At 45.0% G+C, this 22,766-nt stretch overlaps 1 protein-coding gene across 2 annotated transcripts; it reads right to left on the reverse strand.

Annotated features, from left to right (window-relative positions):
* Positions 1 to 4,324: 4,324 nt before the first annotated feature.
* On the reverse strand, positions 4,325 to 9,098 carry Gstm2 (glutathione S-transferase mu 2). 2 transcript variants are annotated; one of them, XM_087616037.1, is made up of 8 exons: positions 9,062 to 9,098; positions 8,651 to 8,726; positions 8,266 to 8,330; positions 7,897 to 7,978; positions 7,699 to 7,799; positions 6,737 to 6,832; positions 6,545 to 6,655; positions 4,325 to 4,761 (listed from the first exon to the last, which is right to left on the reverse strand). In XM_087616037.1, the coding sequence occupies exons 2-8, from the start codon at positions 8,658 to 8,660 to the stop codon at positions 4,672 to 4,674; spliced, it is 555 nt and encodes a 184-aa protein (XP_087472163.1). In that variant the 5' UTR covers positions 8,661 to 8,726; positions 9,062 to 9,098; the 3' UTR covers positions 4,325 to 4,671.
* Positions 9,099 to 22,766: the final 13,668 nt, after the last annotated feature.

Consider the following 22,766-nt stretch of genomic DNA (forward strand, 5'->3'; position numbering starts at 1 on the left):
CAGTTCTGATCCATGCTCTAACAGGAAATGGTGGGTAAGACAAAACTGCCACACCACAGGATGTTCAGGGTGTAGTCCTTGAGAAAGGACACCCACGTACTTCCTCCAGGCACAACCACAGCCTGGGAAGTCAGTGCTTCTTAGGGGAAGCTCTGATTAGACGGGGCTCTCTGAAGATCATCTGTGTCCGTGAACATTTATTAGTGACATCATTGTTAGAAAAATACTCGACACAGGCAACACATGAAAGAGAGGGTTTAAAAATATGTTGCATGACTTTGCCTGTTTGTTAGTTAGTTTGTTTGTTGTTTGTTTGTTTGTGGGAGGATTAATTCAACTCTCATGGCAGTCAGAGAGTAACTTGCAGGAGTCTTGGGTACCGACCTCAAGTCATCAGGCTTGGAAGCAAGTGCCTTTATCCGCAGAACCACATCACTGAACACATGAGAGCTATTTTGGTTCATGGATTCAGAGGGATTTCAGCTCATCTTTTCAGGGAAGATATGGCAGCAAGAGCAGCTCCCTTCCTTATACCTTCTGCCTGGCCATCCCTTAGTGTCTGTAACATCTTCGGTTCTCAGAGAGAGCCTCCACACACTGCTGTTTCTCCTGAAGCCAAAAGCAGCTGTCATCCTCATGCCCAAGCTCCCTGGGAGGGAGGAAGGGTGTCCTTGTCAGGCTCTGCAGGTCCCAGCAGGGCAGGAGGAGCAGACATCTTCCTGAGCCTGGGCTTGGGTTATGGTAGCCACGGCAACGCACATCTGTAACACCAGAACTGATGTGACTTGGTGCTTTTCTCTGACCTCCTTCAACATGATCATGGGGAATTCATAATGGTCCCATGGCCCAACCACAAAAATATGGCAGAAAAGCCAGCCCAGCAGTAAAGACACTCATTGCTCTTGCAGAGGACTACATGAGAGGTTACCCACATGAGATGCCTCATAATCCCCTGTAACTCCTGTTCCGGGGCCCTGATCCCTGAGAGCACCCATGTTGGGCTCTACCTTGGTGTTTCCCTCCCCCCTCGCTGAGCCTCTTAGCCTGCTATAGCAAGAAATTGTTTACACCCTCAGCAGCTGCTCTTAGCCCCTGATTTGGGGCTGGGATTTTCCATGGCACCCTTCCTCCCCACCAAGCCTTCCTGCTTATTGTTGTTAAGAAGTTGTTTACGCCCCTGATTGGGCCAGAACTTTCACCACACAGACTTTTCCTGTTTTCCTGGTTGGGGATTTTTCACCTGCCTTGTTGTTTTTCCACGGCTTTTGCCTCGGGTATATAAGGAGATCTCAGTAAAGCCTTGGTGGCACTCGCTGAAAACTGGTGACCCGTGTATGTGTTTTCTTTCAATCCCGCAGACCTACGCCCGATACTCACACACTGGCGGCGCAGGCGCTGACACACCCAGAAGGATGTTTGCATCTCCTCAGCCAGAGGAACACCAAAACATATGATTAAAAGTCTTTAAAATTAATTCCATTTAATTTTAAGCGCTGAAGAAAGAAGAGCAAGAACAGCACCAATGACCCAGTCCCTGAGTGTGCGCCAACTGTATCCCACAGTGAACAGGCTGAAGACGCAAGACACTGAAATTGCTCCTAGACTAAGACTCAACAAAATTACAGAAGAATAAAATACACATCTGAGATTTCTATAAAGTTGAGGAGTAACTAAGGCTGAAAGGAGGGAAGAAGGCCAGGCAGTGGTGGCACATGACTTTAATCCCAGCACTTGGGAGGCAGAGGCAAATGGATCTCTGAGTTTGAGGCCAGTCTGGTCTGATTTCCAGCCCTGCCAGAGCCTCACAGAGAAACCCTGTCTCAGAAAACAAAAAACAAAAACAAAACAAAATATGGGAAGAGAAGAATAGCAGTCCTCTTGACCCAGAGATCAGCATTACCAACCAGTATAGTGGACTGCAAGGCTGGTACTGTTTCAAAACTGCCTCTTCGGGAAAACTGGCTGACTTGATTGAACCAGAAAATTGAGTTCAGAAATGCTTATATAGAATTCAGAACCCAGGGTTCTGTGATTCTTAGACTCCATCCTGGAGTTCTTGGCTGACCCAGAAGTGCACAGTTAGTGTGCACATGCTCAACCTGAGCCCTTGGCTGGAGCCGGGGCCAGAGGTAGAGAGAGTTCAAGAGAGGACTTTACTCTCTGGGAGCTGGAGGTCCACTCTGGAAAGGACAGATGCTGTCTTAAAATATGTGGGTCCTGATAGCAGTGCTTACTTGATACGGGGGTTTGCAAGATCAGTGATACAACCATGGGGAGTGACCTAGATTGTAAGTGGCTACAAGGAGTTCAAACAGGAAACAGGACCTGGGTTCATAAGAACCCAAGAGTCCTGACCCTGGTTCATCCCAGTTCAAGGCACTGGATGATTCAGAAAGGCTAGATAGCAGATTGTGGCCACCTGGGTGGAGGCGACTAGAGGTAGCTTCAGAATGTCCAAATGAACTCTTCTCTTCTGTTCATGTACACCACACAGAGTGACACATACTCAGTACTTCACCTAAGTAAGTTCATGACAGTGGACACTATCCCCCAATTTTCATCCTATGCTAGTTTCACACAGAGACATGATGTTTGTGGGTGATATAACACAGGACGGCATTAATCTAGGTGACCTTGTGCCTAACTATGCCATATCCTGAGTTTCTGCACATGATGAATGCTCCCTTCTTCAGCCTGAAAAAGGGAACTTGCTTCCTTGGGTTGGGGCTCTTCTGCATGTCTGTTTGTCTGTCTTCTGTCTTTCCCTCTATATGTGTCTTTCTGACTCTGTCTTTCTCTTCAATTTCCAATGCTCGTGGCACAACATCCTATCAGGTGGCAGGGCCATGGTCAGAAAGAGATAATGATGGCACGGAACAGGAACACTCAAGCCTCCTGGATGTTTCCCATGAAACTTAGAGAGAAAAGGGAACTGTTTTGCAGATTGGGGTCTGTTTCAGCTGAAACCTCCTCCATTAACCCAATAGGAGTGGGGAGCGTGAGCCATGGCTAACGCAAGAACAGCAGGTGACTGCAGCCAAACTCAGGGGGCTCCAAGAGTTTCTGCACGTTCTCGATGAGTTATAGACTCTGAACAGATCCAGTCCAGTCCCAATGCGACAAACAGTCTAAAGTGTCAGGACTTCTAATGGATTGCAGTACATCAACTCATTGGCCTTCTGGGATAAGTTTGAAGGCCATGCCTTGCAGTGCTGTTACCTGTGGCTTTAATTTCCTAATTTTGCCACCATAATCCAAAATGTCCACAGCATCTTTGACCATACACTATGGCACTGGGGCCTAGCGCACCGGGCCCGCCCATCCCGATCATGCTCTCCCACAGACAGCTGCAGCTGGGAGACTGTTGGTTATATGGAGATAATGCACTCAAACTCCACATTTTCCAATCATCAAGCCCTTGCCAAGCCCTGCTATACCTGTTGAAGATGAACCATCCAAAGCTGGTGTTGCCGCACACACCTATGATGGCAGTAGCCGGGAGGTGACAGAGGAGGATTATGTGATCAAGGGCCATCTCAGACCCATAGTGAGTGAGGACCCAGCCAGTGTCAGAGACATGAGATCCTGGATCAGAAACACCACCAACCGGAGGCTAGAGACATGGTCAGAGGTTAAGAGCACACTGCTCTTAGAGCGAGCGGTTCTATTCCCAGCACCCACAGGGCCATCTGTACTTCTAGCTCCAGGAAATTTGATGCCCTCTTCTGGCATCTGCAGGCATTAGTGGTCATACACAAATGCTAGCACAACACTCATACACATAAAATAATAATAAATATTTTTAAAAGGACCATGAGAAAGATGAGGAAGTGGGAGAGGGGAAGGGAGAGGGAGAGGGAGAGGGAGAGAGAGAGAGACCCTCAATTAATGTCTGCGTGAGTTGAGTGAAAAACCCCTCCGTGAATTGCAGATAGTGAGACAGACATGCAAAGAGACATGCTGAGAACACAGAAGCAGATGCTCTGCTGAGGAACGTCACTGATGAGGAGTACGGAACATGCTCACCTAGGGCCGCATGCCCTGCCCCTTGCCATCAGCATAGGGTCACTCTGAAGCATGACACAAGCTACACATGGAAGGACAACTGTGGTACTGCACTCCGAAGAACAAATCAGAAATGAAGGCGATCCTTCTGTGGGAATCCCAGATTGGGGAACATGGGGACATGGAGCAGGGAACAAGGACTTTAAATAGCCCAGAGTCCATCCCTCTAGCTCCTCCTGCGAGCAACAAAACAAAACTCAACCAAGTCAACACAGTCAGCCCTGAGTGTCACAGACAGCAAAACAGGACACTGGACAAATGTGGTTCACACTTTATTGCAAATAAAATGGGTCCTTCCTGGGGACCAGGGCAGCACAGTGAGATCTAATCTCTCAGGCCAGGCTGGGGATTCAGGGGTCTGGTACAGTCCTCCGAAAATCAGTGAGGGAAGGGTTGGATGCAGGGCAGAGACAAGGGAGGGGACTAATGAAGAAATGGAGAGACCAGGGAACTGAGGCTTGACTGAGGCAAGGGCTGGGAAGAGGAGATGGAGGAACAGGGAATGGAAAGGAGGAGAAAGCTGCATGTGGTGGGCGCCAGAGCCATGCTCTAGGCCCACAGCCAGCAGGGCACTCATGAGTATCCCCAGGTCTGGACTTTGTGGTGCTACTTTGGGTTCCAAAAGGCCATCTTTGCAAAGATTGGCTTGGAGAGGAAGCGGCCGCTCTTCATGTAGTCAGATATCTTCTTCAGGCCCTGAAGGGAGGAGGAGGAGAAAGCGAGAATTGAGGATCTGGGACATCTCTAAGAACCCCAACACAGCCCGGGTTGCTCAGGGGCACAACTCTGGTAAGGGAATGCTTTAATGTCCTCTGATGTAGGGGAAACTGGCACTGCGTTCAGCTGCGTCCATCTGCAGCTGTGGTGCAGGTATAGAAGAAGAGGGAGCTCTCCACAGAATCCCGCAAAACAGTGCTGTGCTCCTGTCAGGAGGAAGCCAGGCACACAGGCTCAGCAGGAACAGCGAGAGTCTGCATCCCGGTCTACACAGGGAGGGGCTCAGCAGCCTCCATTCTGATTCCCTAGGTTCACTCCCTAAGCTACCTTGTTGCTACCCGGTTACGCAATTCTCGCTTCCTTTTCTTTTCTTTTTTACCTGCAGGCTCCTTCTTGCCTGCGTTTCCACATTGGGAAAGGACCAAACAGGTCAAAGGGACCAGTAACATGCCAGTGTACTTTGGAAGAGAGCAAAGATCTCACCCAGTACCTCAGGAAATCCTGACTGAATGAGCAGAGGGATAGGTGACACAGCAAGGCCAATGGAGTGGCCTTGGCCATTCTCCTGATGCAGAAAAATCTACACTCAGAACACTGGGAGCTAAATGCATACTTAGTGTGTCCATCCTGCCTAGACTCAGCCCTGCTAGAGAACATTCTACAGAATGGCACTGTGCTGTGTGCTATCTTTCCAGTACGGTGCCCAGATAAACTGTGATGAATTCAAAGTTCCAGGGCAGCCTTACCCAAGAAGCCAGGCTTGGCTGGCCTTGGACTGCAGCCTCCCACACTCTCCCACCACACTGTTCAACAGTTCTCACACAATCTCCAGAGCCGAGCAGGCTGGACCAGAAGGCAAGCCAATGAAAACTAAGGAAAAACGCATCACGTGTGCAGCAGGGACAGAGGAGAAGACCCCACGCTAAGATTCCCATTGGACTATGGCCTCGATCCCCCAAATCTCTAATAAAGTGGGGTTTGTGGGGATCACATGTACATCATAGTCAGGCGTGCCTGCCACTCTGCATGCCTGGACAGAGACGCAGGTTTCCACATCGTACTGAGCTCAGAACTGTGCCACACGGAGGCCACACTAGAGAAGATGACGATGGCAGTACAGTCTCACTGTAATGATTCTACAGTCAAACATCAAGATGTCACCAAGGAGGAAAAGGAAAGGAAAGAAACAGGATGTTGGAGGATAAAATCCTCCAACAGCAGTGAGCTGTCTACTCACACTAACTGTAGCCCTGGGTCCCAGTGCTTCCCCACTCAGGGGTCTGACTGAGCAAAGAATTGTATAGGCCAGATATGGATACTGTATCTTGGTACTGTGCATCAATCCTGAATAGTGCTCCCTATACATTCCGGGCATGTCCTGAATTTCCATAGGCTTCAGGGCTGGAAAATCCAGGCTCTATTGCAACCTATGGCTTTTTTCCTTTGGTATCCGGTAGATCTATTGCCCCCTGTTCTTGGAAGCTAGAAGCACACTGGAAAAAAACCACGTCCCCTTCCAATGGTACTGACTCCCTGAGGAACTGAGTCTTTACAATCCGCTTCCAAAATGATCCTAAGGAGCTGATAATCCTACACAACATGCAGGGTGTGCTGGGAAACTCCATGCAAGGGACGAAAGAGCAGAACACAGTTCTATGCTCAACAGAAGCTAGCCATTTTCATCTCCATTTCAAGGAGTAGAAAGGCATTCTGGAAGGGGGGAAGGGAAGTAGGTCAAGAGGAAGCAGGGTCAGGACATCACCTCAAACCGAGCCACGAAGTCCTTCAGGTTTGGGAAGGCGTCCAGGCACTTGGGTTCAAATATACGGTGTTGATCAAGGACATCGTAAACAAGAAAATCCACATACGTAATCTGCAGGAAGCCAAGGGTGAGTGCTAGAATTTGACACCTGGGAAGAAATGGCAAATCCTTCTCCCCACCCGCTGCCTTTACCTTGTTCCCTGCAAACCATGGCTGCTTGCCCAGGAATTCGGAGTAAAGCTTCATCTTCTCAGGGAGACCCTCTAAGTACTCTGGCTTCTTTCTCTCCTGAAGCAGAGAACAACCATCACTACCTTCAGACACAGGCTCCCTGGCAGAGGCTGGCCTCACAGGGCTGTACAGGCCCCAGCGTGCAGAGAAGCAGTCACCTTCGTGAGATTCAGTCTGGGTTGAGGCCCACGTGTTTAGTTAGAGCAACACCATGATTAGACTGTTCTTTGGAAACAGCCCAACAAGATACAGCTCTGTTCCCTGGACTCCACCATCATTATCAGAACCACCTTGCATGAGACAGTTGTAGGCACCTGACTCTGAACTCTGACCTCGCATGAGGCAGAAGCAAACAACTGAAACGGCCCAGGAAACAGGTAGTGTTCTGCCTACTGGGGCAGTGAGGACTTCAGTACAGGTTCCAAAGAAATGAGGGGAATTTGAGAGGACAAAATGAAACAGGAGCCGAGGATCCAAGGCCTTTGACTGACTGAGTTGCCTATTGGGAGCATCTGCTTCTCTCTGTGGGTGTCAAGGACACAGCTCTGGGAAGCCATTTGGGAGGAAGTGTCCCCTAGCCCCAGTGTCTTCTCATAGTGTGAGTATGAGGGCTGCAGACATGGCAAGACCCCAGGGCAACAGAAAGACACAGCTCAGGACAGAACCAGCAGCTAGAACTGGAGGGATCACACTCTGTCTGTCCTAGCAGGGACTAAAGTGTCGCTGTGGAGAGTCTGGATACGATCTTAGAGCAAATGACTAGAAGTTTTCATTTGGCAAACTGAGCTTGGGGGTTACTCTGTCGGCAATTTCAAACACTGTACCATGAGTAGCACTGAGAGGCTGTGGTGGCAAACGGGGCTAGAGCTGATACAAGAGCAAGAGTGCAGGGCCAGCTTCAACTCAGGGCTGGTGGAACTCACAAAGTCAGGGCTGTAGCAGACCATGGCCAACTGTAGGCGGGTGTCCATAGCCTGGTTCTCCAAAACGTCCACACGAATCCTCTCCTCCTCTGTCTCCCCACCTGCAGCACACACAACACAGACCCACTCTCAGCATCCTGCTCCAGCCAAGCCAAGAGGGATGGCTTCTGTCCCCACCCTGCAGTCAGCCCCACTCACAAAGGTTGTGCTTCCGGCCAAGGTAGCGCAGGATGGCATTGCTCTGGGTGATCTTGTGTGACCCATCAATTAAGTAGGGCAGCTGGATAGACAATCAGGGATGGTCAGATGGGTTATGGGGTAGCTGAATCCCTTCCCTGGGTGAGGATAGACATGGCCCTGGCACTCAGTGTGCCTGCCCCAGGAAACCCTCCATGAGCACGGTGTGCACTGAGTGGGAGAGCCGGGACACAGCCCAACACAGAAACACTGTGCAGCCAGCAGGGATGAAACAGGCAAGCAGAAACACTGATGCCAACCCCTCAGCCAGGCCAGGAGATGAGGTGAGAGCACTAGGCCTTCCCCACACCTCCCCTTCCCTCCACCTACATTGGGGAAGTCCAGGCCCAGTTTGAACTTCTCACTCAGCCACTGGCTTCTGTCATAGTCGGGAGCTGTGGTGGACAAGAGGATGTCAAAAGAAATCACCCCAGTATCCCAGCTTCCTTCTCTAGGGATCCCTCCAAGGAGTGAATCATGAGAACACCCCAAGATCTGCAATTTCACCTACTTCACACACCCCAAGGACAGAGAATGCTTCTGTATATCACTAAGATTTTCAAAAGTCAGCCCTCCAAAATTCAAGGTTTCTAGAAGGGACAGTTTCTAAACCCAACTCCAGGAGCTGTGTAGAGCTGAGCAACAGGGGGTCAGAGCAGAGTTGCTGAGCACCAGGGTCAGGGGAGCAGGGGTCTGAGAAGCAGGGTGTAATCACCATCCCCCATGCTGTACTTCTTGTCCTCATAGCTTGTGTCTGTATACTCCAGGAACAGGCGAATGGCGTGAGCCAGCTGGGAAGATGACATATCACAAGTCACAGATTGGAAAAGCCTGACAGTCTGACTGTGCAATCTCTTGGTGAGCCTACACCTTACACTGAACAGTCACGACACAAGCTCACACACAGGCCACATAAGCACAAGCCCCCCTGTGTTTGAACTTGCCCTGAGAGGCAAAACTTTCCAACAACTTCAGCACTCAATCTGTCTCCTGGAAATCAGATCCTAGCTACTCCTCACCCCACACATGTCCCACCCAGCAGAAGAGGCTCTCACTCACCCCACGGATGTCCCAGTAACCCAGTGTCATAGGCATCGTGCTGGTAGGGTGTACAGAGCAGACAAACCTGGGTCTTGCAAGTCTGAGCTTCCTGATAATGTCTTAGGCAAGGAGGAGGCGGGACCTGGTTATGGCTTTCTATTGGACCATTGGCCTACAGTGTTTCAAATTTCAGACATTCCACGGGAGGGAGTGTTGGGGGAAGGAGCTATGGATCCAGGGACAGGGAAAAAAATATATCTATACTGGCTCAGGAACCAGTCTAAGCAGTCAGTAATCAAAGACAGGAATGGGCTAGCACCTGTGTCGGCAGCTCCCTGTTCTTGCTCTGGTGTGCTGTTTCCACCAGATGTGCAGTTAGAGACTTTTGATGGGCAAAGTGCAACCCTGTTCATTATCTTCCTGGCATTGTTCCTTCTTCACCGTCAACTCCCTGCCTTGGCTCTGGGTGGCTCCTGGTGGCTGAGCCAGGACAAAACAGGATGCCTCAAGTCTGAGAGAGTAGTGTCCCCTTGGTCTGTAGCCTTTCATAGACAGCAGAGAGCTTGCAGGACTCTGCTCAGCTAGGCAGCTCAGGGCCACATTCACATAGGACCAGTGGATGCATTAAAGATATTCATGGTCACCAGGCACTGGGAAGATGTAAAGCAAACCACAGTGGGACGCACCTTCCCCAGAAAGAACCGCCATTCTCACATAGAAAAAAAGAGATGGGGGAGGGGAGCTGCTGGTTAGAATCTGGGCAGGAGAGAACACTGGACAATGCTGGTAAGAGTGCAAACTATCACAGCCATTAAGGAAAACAACCTGGTGATCCTTAAAAAGTCAAAACTAGAGCTACCACGTGATCCAGCAATACTGGATATATAGCCACAGGAAATGAAATTAGAATGATAGGAGAACGCACTTTACCATAGCCGTGAAATGGATGCCATCTAAGAACCCATTCTCTGACAAATGTATAATGAAAATGTGGAATACTAGTCAATATATAAAATAGGGGGAAAAGAGAAAGAATAAAACTAGATATCCACACAGAGAGAAACTAGAAGTGAGGGGCGGGAGAGATGACTCAGCAGTTAAGATCATCAACTGCTCTTCCAGAGGTTCTGAGTTCAACTCCCAGCAACCACATGGTGGCTCACAACCATCTGTAATGGGATCCGATGCCCTCTTCTGATGTGTCTAAAGACAGCTGCAATGTACTCATTAAAAACAATAATAATAGAAGGAGGGAGGGGACGGGGAGAGACACAAATAAATCAATGGCCTTAATGTAAGATTTGGAATTTAGAAGTTGCTAGAAGGCCACACATGGAAAGAGTTCAAAGATGTTGGTTAGAATTTTTTTCTTTCAGAATAACTGTTTAATAGTTCAGAAAATACTTGCAAGATTTGACTAGCAAGTATACCTCAAATCAAAAAGCCTCTGTACAATAAAGAGGTTCCCTTGCGGAACTTAAGGAAATCTCTCTCTGTTCTTCCTCTGACCAAGGATTACTATATAAATCTGTAAATACAGTGTTCTTTACACAAATGTAATGACACTGTAATCAGAGCACTGAGAGCTGGAGTCAAAAGAATCATCAGGCCTTTGAGGCCAGCCTCAGCTACATAGCAAGTTCCTTCTCAGAGATAGAGGAAAGGAAGGAGAAGACAGGAGGTGTTGGTGGTTCTGAGGAAATGGTGAGTATTCAAAGCTAAGGAGCACAGGAGAAAAGAGAGAGAAGTTGCTCAGCAGGTCCTAAGTTGCACATAGAGGAGGTTCTGAGGTCTTGTACACAGACGACTGCACAGCATGACAGCATAGCGTTTCTAACCAGATAACTGGAAGAAAGGACTCCCCATTTCCACCACAAAGAAGTGGTGTCTAAGGGATAGATATTTAGCTCGATTTCAACAGAATATACACGTGTATCCAAAAATTATTCACATGGTACCACCCAATAATGCATAATGTTTACGGTTTTCTGTATGTTAAGAACAAATTTGTAAATCATTTTTGAAGAGTGGCTATAAAGATGACTCAGTGTTAAGAAGTCTTGCTACTCTTTACAGAGGACCAGAGTTCATAACCCAGCACCCAACCTGTAACTTCAGCTCCTAGGGACCTGATACCCATTCTGGCCTTTGTCTATACCTTCATTTGTGTGCACATACTCACACAGACACATGGACACACAGACACAGACCACACACACACACACACACACACACACACACTTAAAATATAAAATTAATCTTTAAAAAATCTTAATAATTTAAAAATTCAGACGGTTCTTAGAAAGTATAAGGGGGGATTCCTATATAAATGGAAGGGATCCAAGTTCTGAGACGTTAAAAGCAGTTCTGAAGCACATTACTGGGAATGATAGCACAAGCCTACAAACCCAGAACTAGGGAGGCAGAGGCAGGAGAACCAGGGGTTGGAAACTAGCCTAGGCTAATAAAAGAAAAAGGAAGAAGGAAGGAAGGAAAGGAGAAAAAGGAGAGACAGACAGACAGGAGGGTAGAGTGGGGTGCATCTCTATGACAAATTGCTTGTTCTATGTGTCAGGCTCTAGGTTTACTCTGGAACACTGGGAGAAAAATATAACATTGGTCCTGGTATGATGGTGCAGGTCATTTTCTGAGTTCAAGGCCAATCGGGTCCATGTAGTGAATTCTGGATCAGACATCCATAGCGAGACTATGTTAAAAAAGAAGTAAAACTTTGTTTATATAACAATCAGACACAGAGAAGCTAAAGAGTACACCCTTGGCTAGCCCATGAGCATGGATGTCCAAAGCCTTAAGGTCAAGCATACATAAAATGTTAGGTTCAGGCTGGTGCCACGGTGGCTGGGAAGCAGGGATGTGACATCAGAGAGGGAGATTATCAGTATAGAGCACGTTCTGTTACTGAATCTGGAGGACACAGTGCACTGAGTATTTCCCGTGGAAGGTGTACATATTTTTTTAGAATCTTTTTTTCATCTTTGTTAACGGGTATTTCTTATTTACATTTCGATTGTTATTCCCTTTCCCAGTTTCTGGGCCAACATCCCCCTAGCCCCTCCCCCTCCCCTTCTGTATGAGTGCTCCCCTCCCCACCTCCCCCCATTACCACCCTCCCACCAACAATCACATTCACTGGGGGTTCAGTCTTGGCAGGACCAAGGGCTTCTCCTTCCACTGGTGATCTTACTAGGATATTCATTACTACCTATGAGGTTGGAGCCCAGGGTCAGTCCATGTATAGTCTTTGGGTAGTGGCTTAGTCCCTGGAAGCTCTGGTTGGTTGACATTGTTGTTCATATGGGGTCTCGAGCCCCTTCAAGCTCTTCCAGTCCTTTCTAAGATTCCTTCAACTAAGTATTTGCTGTATTCTGGCTGTGTCTCTCAGGAGAGATCTACATCCGGTTCCTGTCGGCCTGCATTTCTTTGCTTCATCCATCTTATCTAGTTTGGTGGCTGTATATGTATGGGCCACATGTGAGGCAGGCTCTGAATAGGTGTTCCTTCTGCCTCTGTTCAAAACTTTGCCTCTCTATTCCCTCCAAAGGGTATTCTTGTTCCCCTTTTGGTCATCCTTCTTGAGTTTCATGTGTTCTGTGCATCTAAGGTAATTCGAGCATTTGGGCTAATATCTACTTATCAATGAGTGCATACCATGTGTGTTTTTCTGTGATTGGGTTACCTCACTCAGGATGATATTTTCCAGTTCCATCCATTTGCCTATAAATTTCATAAAGTCATTGTTTTTGATAACTGGGTAATATTCCATTGTGTAGATGTACCACATTTTCTGTATCCATTCCTTTCTTGAAGGGCATCTGGGTTCTTTCCAGCTTCTGGCTATTATAAATAAGGCTTGTATGAACATAGTGGAGCATGTGTCTTTGTTATATGTTGGGGCATCTTTTGGGTATATGCCCAAGAGAGGTATAGCTGGGTCCTCAGGTAGTTCAATGTCCAATTTTCTGAGGAACCTCCAGACTGATTTCCAGAATGGTTGTACCAGTCTGCAATCCCACCAACAATGGAGGAGTGTTCCTCTTTCTCCGCATCCTCACCAGCATTTGCTGTCACCTGGGTTTTTGACTTCACCATTCTCACTGGTGTGAGGTGAAATCTCAGAGTTGTTTTGATTTGCATTTCCCTTATGACTAAAGATGTTGAACATTTCTTTAGGTGTTTCTCAGCCATTCTGCATTCCTCAGCTGTGAATTTTTTTTTTTTTGGTTCTTTTTTTTCGGAGCTGGGGACCGAACCCAGGGCCTTGCACCTCCTAGGTAAGCGCTCTACCACTGAGCTAAATCCCCAGCCCCAGCTGTGAATTCTTTGTTTAGCTCCGAACCCCATTTTTAATAGGGTTATTTGTCTCCCTGCGGTCTAACTTCTTGAGTTCTTTGTATATTTTGGATATAAGACCACTATCAGTTGTAGGATTGGTAAAGATCTTTTCCCAGTCTGTTGTTTGTCATTTTATCCTAACCACAGTGTCCTTTGCCTTACAGAAGCTTTGCAGTTTTATGAGATCCCATTTGTCGATTCTTGATCTTAGAGCATAAGCCATTGGTGTTTTGTTCAGGAAATTTTCTCCAGTGCCCATGTGTTCAAGATGCTTCCCCACTTTTTCTTCTATTAGTTTGAGTGTATCTGGTTTGATGTGGAGGTCCTTGATCCACTTGGACTTAAGCTTTGTACAGAGTGATAAGCATGGATCGATCTGCATTCTTCTACATGCTGACCTCCAGTTGAAGAAGATGTATATATTTATTGGTCAAGTTGTCAAATTGCCTGCTAAATGTCCACATCTCTGCCCTTTAATTAGCGCTGCCCTGGCCTTGGTTGGAGATGCTTCATTCTGCTGTAGTGTAAGTGACCATCAAGTGCTCAGCCCTATACAACACCCCCATCCCACCCCAAGGTGGGGAGGGAGAAGAAAGAATTCCACAGCCAGAGGTAGAAGAGAAGAGTGCCCTGAAATGCTGTGTTCTGTATGTGGCAATGTCTCGGGATCATGAGCTCACTGCAGGAACAAGACCAAGTCGTCAAGATCAGTTAATGTTCAGGCGGGCAGCACTAATTGTTCTCAGTGAGTTACAAAAAAAAAGAAATGGGGGAAAGGAGAGAGAACATGAAGGCCAGGGAACACATGCCTGAGGGAGTGGGAAGGTGGGGTCAGAGGTGGATACGATAGATCATGTTGTACACAAGTGTCAACTTGCCAAAGAATAAGTAAAGGTATTCTATTAAAATTCTATTTAATTAGTGTTTTTTAAAAAGCAGTTCTGAGTGGGAAATTTATAGCTCTGGGGGCCTGCATTTAAAAATCAGAAAGAAGACAAATAAATTACTTAATGACGCAACTCAAGGCTTGGAAAAACAAAGCAAATCCAACCCTAAATCCAGTAGATGGGGATAAATGATAAAAACCAGAGCAGAAACCAATAGAAACAAAGGAAACAATACAGAGTCAACCAATTAAAGAGCTGGATCTTTGAAAACATAGACAAGATTGATAGACTCTTAGCCCAGTAAACAAAAAGAAAGAGGAACTCCAAACTAACAGAGAGAAACAGGAGACACTGCAACAGACCAAAGAATTTCAGAACATTATAAGATATTTTACAAACTATACTCCATTGAGTTAGAAAACCTAAAAGAAATGCACAAATTTCTAGATTCATCCAAAGCATCGAAGTTAAACCAAGAAGGGATCAATGCCTTAAACAGACCTTTAATAGATAAATCTCAAAGAAACCCAAGGCCAGTCTCACTCAGTACCTGTGGTTCCTCCCAGCACTTTTCACCTCTGCCCCTGAGCTTAAACCTCTGTAGCCCAGGGACTGGACTCCCTTTCTCCCTTCTGATTCCTAGATAACTCAGTCACTTGGGCTTGCATTCTCTTGGTCCACCCACTGTTCCCTTGGGTCCTCGTTTCTCTCTTGGCCTTGAGAGGGCCACTCAAAAAATAAAAACCTTGGGAATAAAAATTTTCAGTTCTCTGGGAAGCATAATGGGGTCCTCAGAGGGAGCCACTGACAATGGGTCTTCAGTCAGAGATGACCCTGAACTTGAGAGGACAGCTCCAGGGCTGAGACAGCCTCCTGGACACCCGGCCAGAAGAGATAACAAGGCCAGAACAGGGCTAATCACTGAAACTCTTCAAGGTCTCACCAAATACAGTGAAACTAACATAATAGCCCATCAAGACTGTACTAAGCCATTGCTTTGCCCTTATCAATCATTAGAGGTTACCTAACCCTTCTGGAAAATTCCCCTAGCCCTAAATAAAAAGGCAAAAGCCCCTAGAGTTGTCACCGTTTTGATAAATGGTTGACCCTGCATGCTGGTAATTTCTGCAGAATAGATGCTCTTTGCCTTTGCATACTCTTTGAGTCTGGGGTCTTCCTTCAGTGACTCTGGGACCGTAACAGCCTCTTAACCTGTGGCTCCTCTCTTGGGCTCCTTGCTCTCCATTCCCACTTCTCTCATGGCCCAGTTCAGTCTGGAACCTTCCGGATGCCCCTGGTTATTCTGTCCCTTTTCACCTACAATAAAATTCTTGTCCTCAACCATACTTAGGAGCAGCTGTGTTCTCATTTTCTCTTTGGTTTGTTTTTTTTTTTTAACTAGAAACTGGCACTTATTACATGTGAAGGAAGGAAAGGTCACTCAGCCCAGTGACCCATACATAGTGCAGGCACATGGCGTCCTAAGCTCGGCCACTGTGTGACTATCCTTGTAGCCACACTTCTGACACAGGTGGTCTTCAGTCCCCAGCATCATAAGTTCCTGGGACACATCTGCAACGATTCGCGTCAGCTTGTCTACTTTGTGAGTGGCTCTGTTGATGTAGAAGCAGCTGTTGTCTGCTTCCTGCTGGTAGTTGCAATTCTGGCACGATTTTCCTTGAGGTACAACATGTTATTACTGTGAAGACTGGGAGGTCAGAGACCAGCCTAGGGGCCAATGTTTACTGCCTTTTTACGTCAGTTGCCTGGGCCGCACCATTCATTCCTGACAGAATGGAATACCCACAAAGCTAAGCTCATAGGTCTGGTCTGATTCCACAGCATTCAATAGAGAAACTTCTGGTATAAAATTAATAATAAATATAATAATGATAATGATAATAATAATGTTTATAGGCACAAGGTCTTCTGGACTCACAGAAAAATTCTTTGAGACCTCCAAAGAAGAATTATAGTCAATACTCCTTTAAAAAATCCAAATAAAATAGAAACGAAAGGGGTAGTTTTAAACTCCTACAAAGTTAGTATTACTTTAGTACCAAGCCAGCTAAAAGCATAACAAAGAAAATGGCAGACCAATATACCTGATAATCATAGATGCAAAATTTCTTAGTAAAATGCTTAAAAACTGAACGTAGGTATATATCAAAAAGATCATTCACCACAATCAAGTTGGCTTTATCCTGGAACTAATATATATATATATATATATATATATATATATATATATATATATATATGTATGATAAATGAACTAAAGACAAAAATCACATGATCATCTCAATACATGCAACATACCCTCATAATAAATTCCTAGAGTACAGGAAAAGAAGTAAAATTATTCACATGTGCAGATAATATCTTATATACACACATGATCACATCAACCAGAAAACTTCTAGAAATGACCAACCCTTCAAGCAAAGTGGCAAGATCGACCCAAAATCGACTTACAATGCTTAGTGACCTCACTACTTATCAATAGCAAGCATGTTGAGAAAGAATGCCTTCACCACAGACTCAAAACATAATGAAATATATAGGAATAAAGTTCGCCAAGGCGGTGAAAGAGCTCTATAGTGAAAACTTTAAAGCACCGAAGAAAAAGATTGAGGAAGACACTAGAAGATGGGGATTGCTAGAATTAATATTGTGAAAAATTATCATTTTAAAGATTTATTTTATTTATGTGAATACACTGTAACTGTCTTCAGACACACCAGAAGAGGGATGGTTGTGAGCCACCATGTGGTTGCCGGGAACCAAATTCAGGACCTCCGGAAGAGCAGGTCGGTGCCCTCAACCACTGAGCCATCTCTCCAGCCCGAAAAATGATCGTTTTAACCAAAAGCAATTTACAGATATCATTCTTCACAGGAAAAAAAATCCTCAAACCTATGGAGGCACAAAAGCCATCAGGTAGCCAAAGGATTCTTCAACAGAAAGAACAGTGCTAGAAGTATAGTCCAGATATCAAGATGCATTACAGAGAGCGATGGTGGTAAAAACAGGATGGTACAAGTACAAAAGCAAACACATAGACCAATGGATTCAAACAGAAGACTCAAACATGCATGCGTGTGTTTAACATGTGGAAAACATGCCAAAAAATGCATACCAGAGGAGAGACAGCTTCAAGGAGCAGTGCTTGGAAAACAGGATGGCCACAGGAAGAGGAATGATTATATCCCTATCCATCATGGTGCTCGATAATAAACTTGGAGAGAGTGAAAGTTCTCAATGAGTGGAACGTAAATCAGTGAAGCTACTAGAAGAAAATACAAGTCGTCCCTTACACGACACAGGTGGAAGGAAGAACTTTCTGAACAGAACTTCCTTCTCTCCGAAACTAAGGCCAATGAGTGAAAAAATGGGACTTCGGAAATCTAGAGGACTTCTGTCCATCAAAGGAAACATTCAGTGGACTAAAGAGAAAGCCTGCAGACTGGGAGGAAGCTTTGTAACCTAAACATCTTTTTTTTTTTTTTTTTCGGAGCTGGGGACCGAACCCAGGGCCTTGTGCTTCCTAGGTAAGCGCTCTACCACTGAGCTAAATCCCCAGCCCCAACCTAAACATCTTGATAGAGGGTTGCTATTCATAATAGACAAAGATCTCAAAATTCAAAGTAATGAGGAATGAGAAAAAGGAGGAGTTTTCCTCGGGAAGGTTGGGGGAGATAAAGACAGAAGGAGTGAGGAGGTAAAATAAGAGTAAGGATGTCTGGAAAAGTTATACTATTAATTTGCTACCTAAAAATACCTATAGCACACATAAGTTGGTCTATAAATAGGAATTTATGCCTTAAATAAAAATTTGCATCTGATCTTGAAGTGTTTCCCCCAAGAGCTATAGACAAACAAAAACTCTAACACCAGTCATGGGCAACTCTCTTTTGATCAGGATTGTCTGAGACTCTCTCAAAACAAAATGTTCTAGGCTATTGATATAGCCTTTGGCTCCCACCAAGAGGTAGAAAGTAAGTCTCTATTGCAGAGGCCCTGTCAACATGCATGCATATATGTATGTGTGTGTGTGTGTATATATATATATGTATATATATATGCACATACACATACACATACATGTAGCATTATATAGACTTAACGGGTTTTATTTATTTTTTATTTTTTTTTCTTTTTTTCTTTTCGGAGCTGGGGACCGAACCCAAGGCAAGCGCTCTACCACTGAGCTAAATCCCCAACCCCTATTTTTTTATTTATAAATGAAGATACACACCAACAATTAAAGGAAAAGAGGCCATGGTGGTGCATGCCTTAACTCCCAGAACTCAGGAGGCAGATGTAGGTGGTTCTCTGTGATTTAAGGCCAGCTTGGTCTACAGAGTGAGTTCCAGGACAGTCAGACCTACACAGAGAATCCCTGTTTTGAAAACTTAAAAGAATAAAAAAGAAAAAGAGGCCAAGAATTTGAAAGATAGCAAGATGGGGCTCCATGAGAAGGTTTGGATGGAGGAACACACGCTTTTATTGCTAAATCAAATGCAGTCTCTTCAAGCAAGACCCATAATAGCTGCATGAGTTGCATTATTTTATTCTTAACTTTCCCTTTCTACTTCTTAAAAAAGTGAGTCTCCATCCAGGCATCTCTGACCTGTAATAATAGGTAACTTGCAGCTCACAACATACTTGACAGTAGTCAGAGACCTTCTGAATGGCCACCGCTGGGAAGTAGTGCAACACCTAGTGGGTGGAGGATGGGGAAGCTGATGAATGTCCCACCATGCTGTCTGTAGATCTTCCCTCTCTTCCTGTTCCCGTAGGTCCAACCCCTCAGTCTCGTTCCCAGTGCTATAACAGACCATTTGGGGTAACCTCTCTTTACTGTCTCCTCCCATTCCAAAAAGACAAAATAAGCAGATCTTGTCTGAACACTGTGCTCCTTCCTGAGAACTTGTTCAGACGCTTAGCCCATCCCCACCCCTAAGTGTCAATCCCCAGAAACACATTTTACCTGGAATACCTCATAGCCACAACTATCAGGGACGAAGAAAAATTTTGGCCAAGCAACATTTGGCAATCATATTCTCCAAAACTCCAGCAATAAAACAGAAACCAAAGGACAAAACATCCACTCAACAAAGACAAACCCAGAAATCACCATCCAGACCTATAATTATCCCAACCTCAGAGGCCTGGACACCAGCATAAAAATACAAATAACAGCCAGGGCAATGTGTCTCCACCACATCCCTGCTCTCCCATCACAGGAGGCCCTGAATATTTCAACATAGCTGAAATACAAGAAATGCATGAAGATAGGGGGCCTTAAAGAAGAAATGAATAAGTCTTAAAGAAATTCTTAAAGAAACACAAACAGTGGAAAGAAATGAATAAAACTATTCAAGACTGGAAAATGTAAATAGAACCAATCCAAAAACACAAACAGGAAATTCTGGAAATGAAAACTTTGGGAATTTGATCAGGAACTAGAGAGGGAAGCATTACCAACAGAACACAAAAGATGGAAGAGAGTATTTAAAACATTGAAGATACAATAAAAGAAATAGATGCGGGGCTGGGGATTTAGCTCAGTGGTAGAGCGCTTACCTAGGAAGCGCAAGGCCCTGGGTTCGGTCCCCAGCTCCGAAAAACAGAACCAAAAAAAAAAAAAAAAAAAAAAAAAAAAAGAAGAAATAGATGCATCAGTGAAAGAAAATGTTAAACCTAAAAACTCCTTGACACAAAACATCTAGAAAATCTGACACTATGAAAAGACCAAACTAAGAATAATAGGAATAGAAAAAGTAGAACGATTCCAGCTCAAAGGCCCAAAAAATGTTGGACCCTAATTGAATTTTAAAACCTGTACTCCATCCACCAAATTAGAAAATTTAAAAGAAATGGATAATTTTCTCAATAGGTACCACTTAGCCAAGTTAAATCAAGATCAGATAAACCATCTAAATAGACTTCTAATGCTTAGTGAAATAAAAGCAGTTACCCAGATACCCAAACCACATAAAGACCCAACAAAGAGAATTACAGATCAATTTCCCTTATGAACAGAGATGAAAAAATACTCAATAAACTACTTCCAAACCAAATCCAAGAACTCATCAAAAATATTATCCACCATTATCAAGTAAGCTTCATCCCAGAGATGCAGGAATTGTTCAATATACAAAACTCAAAAAATATAGTCTACTGTAGAAGCAAAGTGAAAGAAATAAAAACATGCGATCATCTCATTGGATGCAGAAAAGACCTCTGGCACAATCCAACACTTCATGATAAAAATTCTTGAGATATTAGGGACCCGGGGAACACACCTAAACATAATAAAGTCAGTTTATAGCAAGGCTATGGTCAACACCATATTAAATAGAGAGAAATTCAAAGCAATTCCACTAAATCAGAAACATGACAAGATTGCCTAACTCTTTCCATATCTGTTCAATATAGCACCTGAAGTTCTAGCTAGAGCAATAAGAAAACTATTGGAGGGGTTGGGGGTTTAGCTCAGTGGTAGAGCGCTTGCCTAGCAAGCGCAAGGCCCTGGGTTCGGTCCCCAGCTCTGAAAAAAAGAAAAGAAAAAAAAGAAAACTATTGGAGATCAAGGGGATACAAATTTAAAAGAAAGATCCCAAGGTATCATTATTTGCAGATGATAGGATAGGATACACAAGTGACCCTAAAACAAAGTAGCTGAAAACTACTTTGAAAATGAACCTACAAAACTCTGTAGCCCTCCTAAATACAAATGACAAGTGGACTGAGAAATAAATCAGGGGAACAGCAGCACCTTTCACAATAGCCTCAAATAATATAAAATATCTTGCGGGGAACTCTAACCAGGCAAGTGAAAGGCTTGTATGATTAAAAAAAAAAAATTCAAGTCTTTGCAGAAGGAAATTAAAGGTGTCTGGAGATGGGAAGATCTCTTGTAACTGTCTTCTGCTACCTTGTGGGTTGATTTTTCTTCCATCCACCTCCACCCCTCTTCTTCCCTTCCAACCCACTAACACTAGGTAGGAGAGAAAAAAGGAGCGAGGGGAAAGGGATGACTGCATGTTAGACTACTCCTGCTCATTAGTGGTAGCTACTTCCTTGGAGCAAGTTTGATCTTCCCCACCAAGATATCTAATTTCAATTCATAGCCAGGATGGGACGATGGAGTTGGACGTTCTGGTCTCATCTACAGCTCCTCATAGACAAGAGTGTGCACTGAAAAGCAGCTGCTCACAGGTGGTCAAGGAGCTCCTGGCCCTAGAAGACCCCCGTCCAGAGGATGTGGACACACTGTGAGATAAACCAGAGCAATGAGAAGCAGCCTAAAACCACCAGCTCCTACTTCCTCCATGATACTGAAATTTGAAGGAACTTACCTATTCAAAATAATCACCATTTATGCAAAAATGGGGCAGCGCCTGCCAAGGGTCATGAGAGATTTGTGAAGACTCTCCTCATGACCAGGAAAACCACTGAGAATGAACTTGGGAAGGAGAGCTGAGGTCCCAGTCCTTCCAGCTGAGTTCCTCATCGCCTTTCTCACATCCAGCAGCTCCAGGGACAGGGAATCCCACCGGGGCCCTGTCTGGGATTAAGTGTTCAGTTACCATTCCATCACTAGGAGTATTTCTGCTTCTTTTTACAGCAAGGTGGGCCTAAGTCTTCACAGTATGAGAAGCCTGGACATAGAATTTACATAGGAACTCCCAGCTATGAATTAATCTTTAATGGCACTTTTAAATGCTAAAAAAAAAAGATATCTAATTTCTTTGTCAGGATATCTCATCTCTGTGCATGACAACTTGACAAACCACAGCAAACCTCATCCAACTGTCAATAGACCCATCAAACCCTTCTACTAGGGCTCTAGCATTTATATATGTTCAGAAGTGTCCCCAGAATTCCAAATGTCACATAGCTGCAAAAACTATCTGCAGCTGGCAAAATCATGGCCTTGCAGAGAACGAGGCAAATCATAGTCAGCTGCTGGGGACAATCTGAAGTAACCCATATTCCACACCTGGGATTAAAATGAATATACATTCTTATAATATTTCTGTGTTTTTAAAGAAACCAAAAATCTCACCACAACCTCCCATGCTCACGAGTCAATAGGAATAACATAGAAGAATGGCTATCCTACCAAGAGCAATGTGCAGATTCAATGCAACCCCCATCAAAATTCCAACACGATTCCTTACAGATCTTGAGAGGACAAGTCTCAGCTTCCTGTGGAAAGACAAAACCCCAGGATAACTAAAACTATCATTACCAATAAACGATAAAAGAATTGCTGGAGCTGTGTGATGTAGCACAGACCATTAAGTCCAGTACTCACGAGGCAGAGCAGGAAGATCTCTGTGTGTTTGAGGCCAGGCTGTTCTGCAGAGTTGAGATCCAGGACAGGGAGGACCACACAGAGAAATCCTGTCTTGAAAAACAAACAATCAAACAGAAGAACTGCTGGGGGTCTCACCATTCCTGACTCCTGTGGAGAGAATATCTTAGGTCGGTAAGGAGGTAGCGTCTGTCACTAATAGATCTGATGACCTACTGCTG

Source organism: Rattus norvegicus, chromosome 2, assembly GCF_021556685.1.
Source record: "Rattus norvegicus strain SHRSP/BbbUtx chromosome 2, alternate assembly SHRSP_T2T, whole genome shotgun sequence".
NCBI classification, from domain to species: Eukaryota; Metazoa; Chordata; class Mammalia; order Rodentia; family Muridae; genus Rattus; species Rattus norvegicus.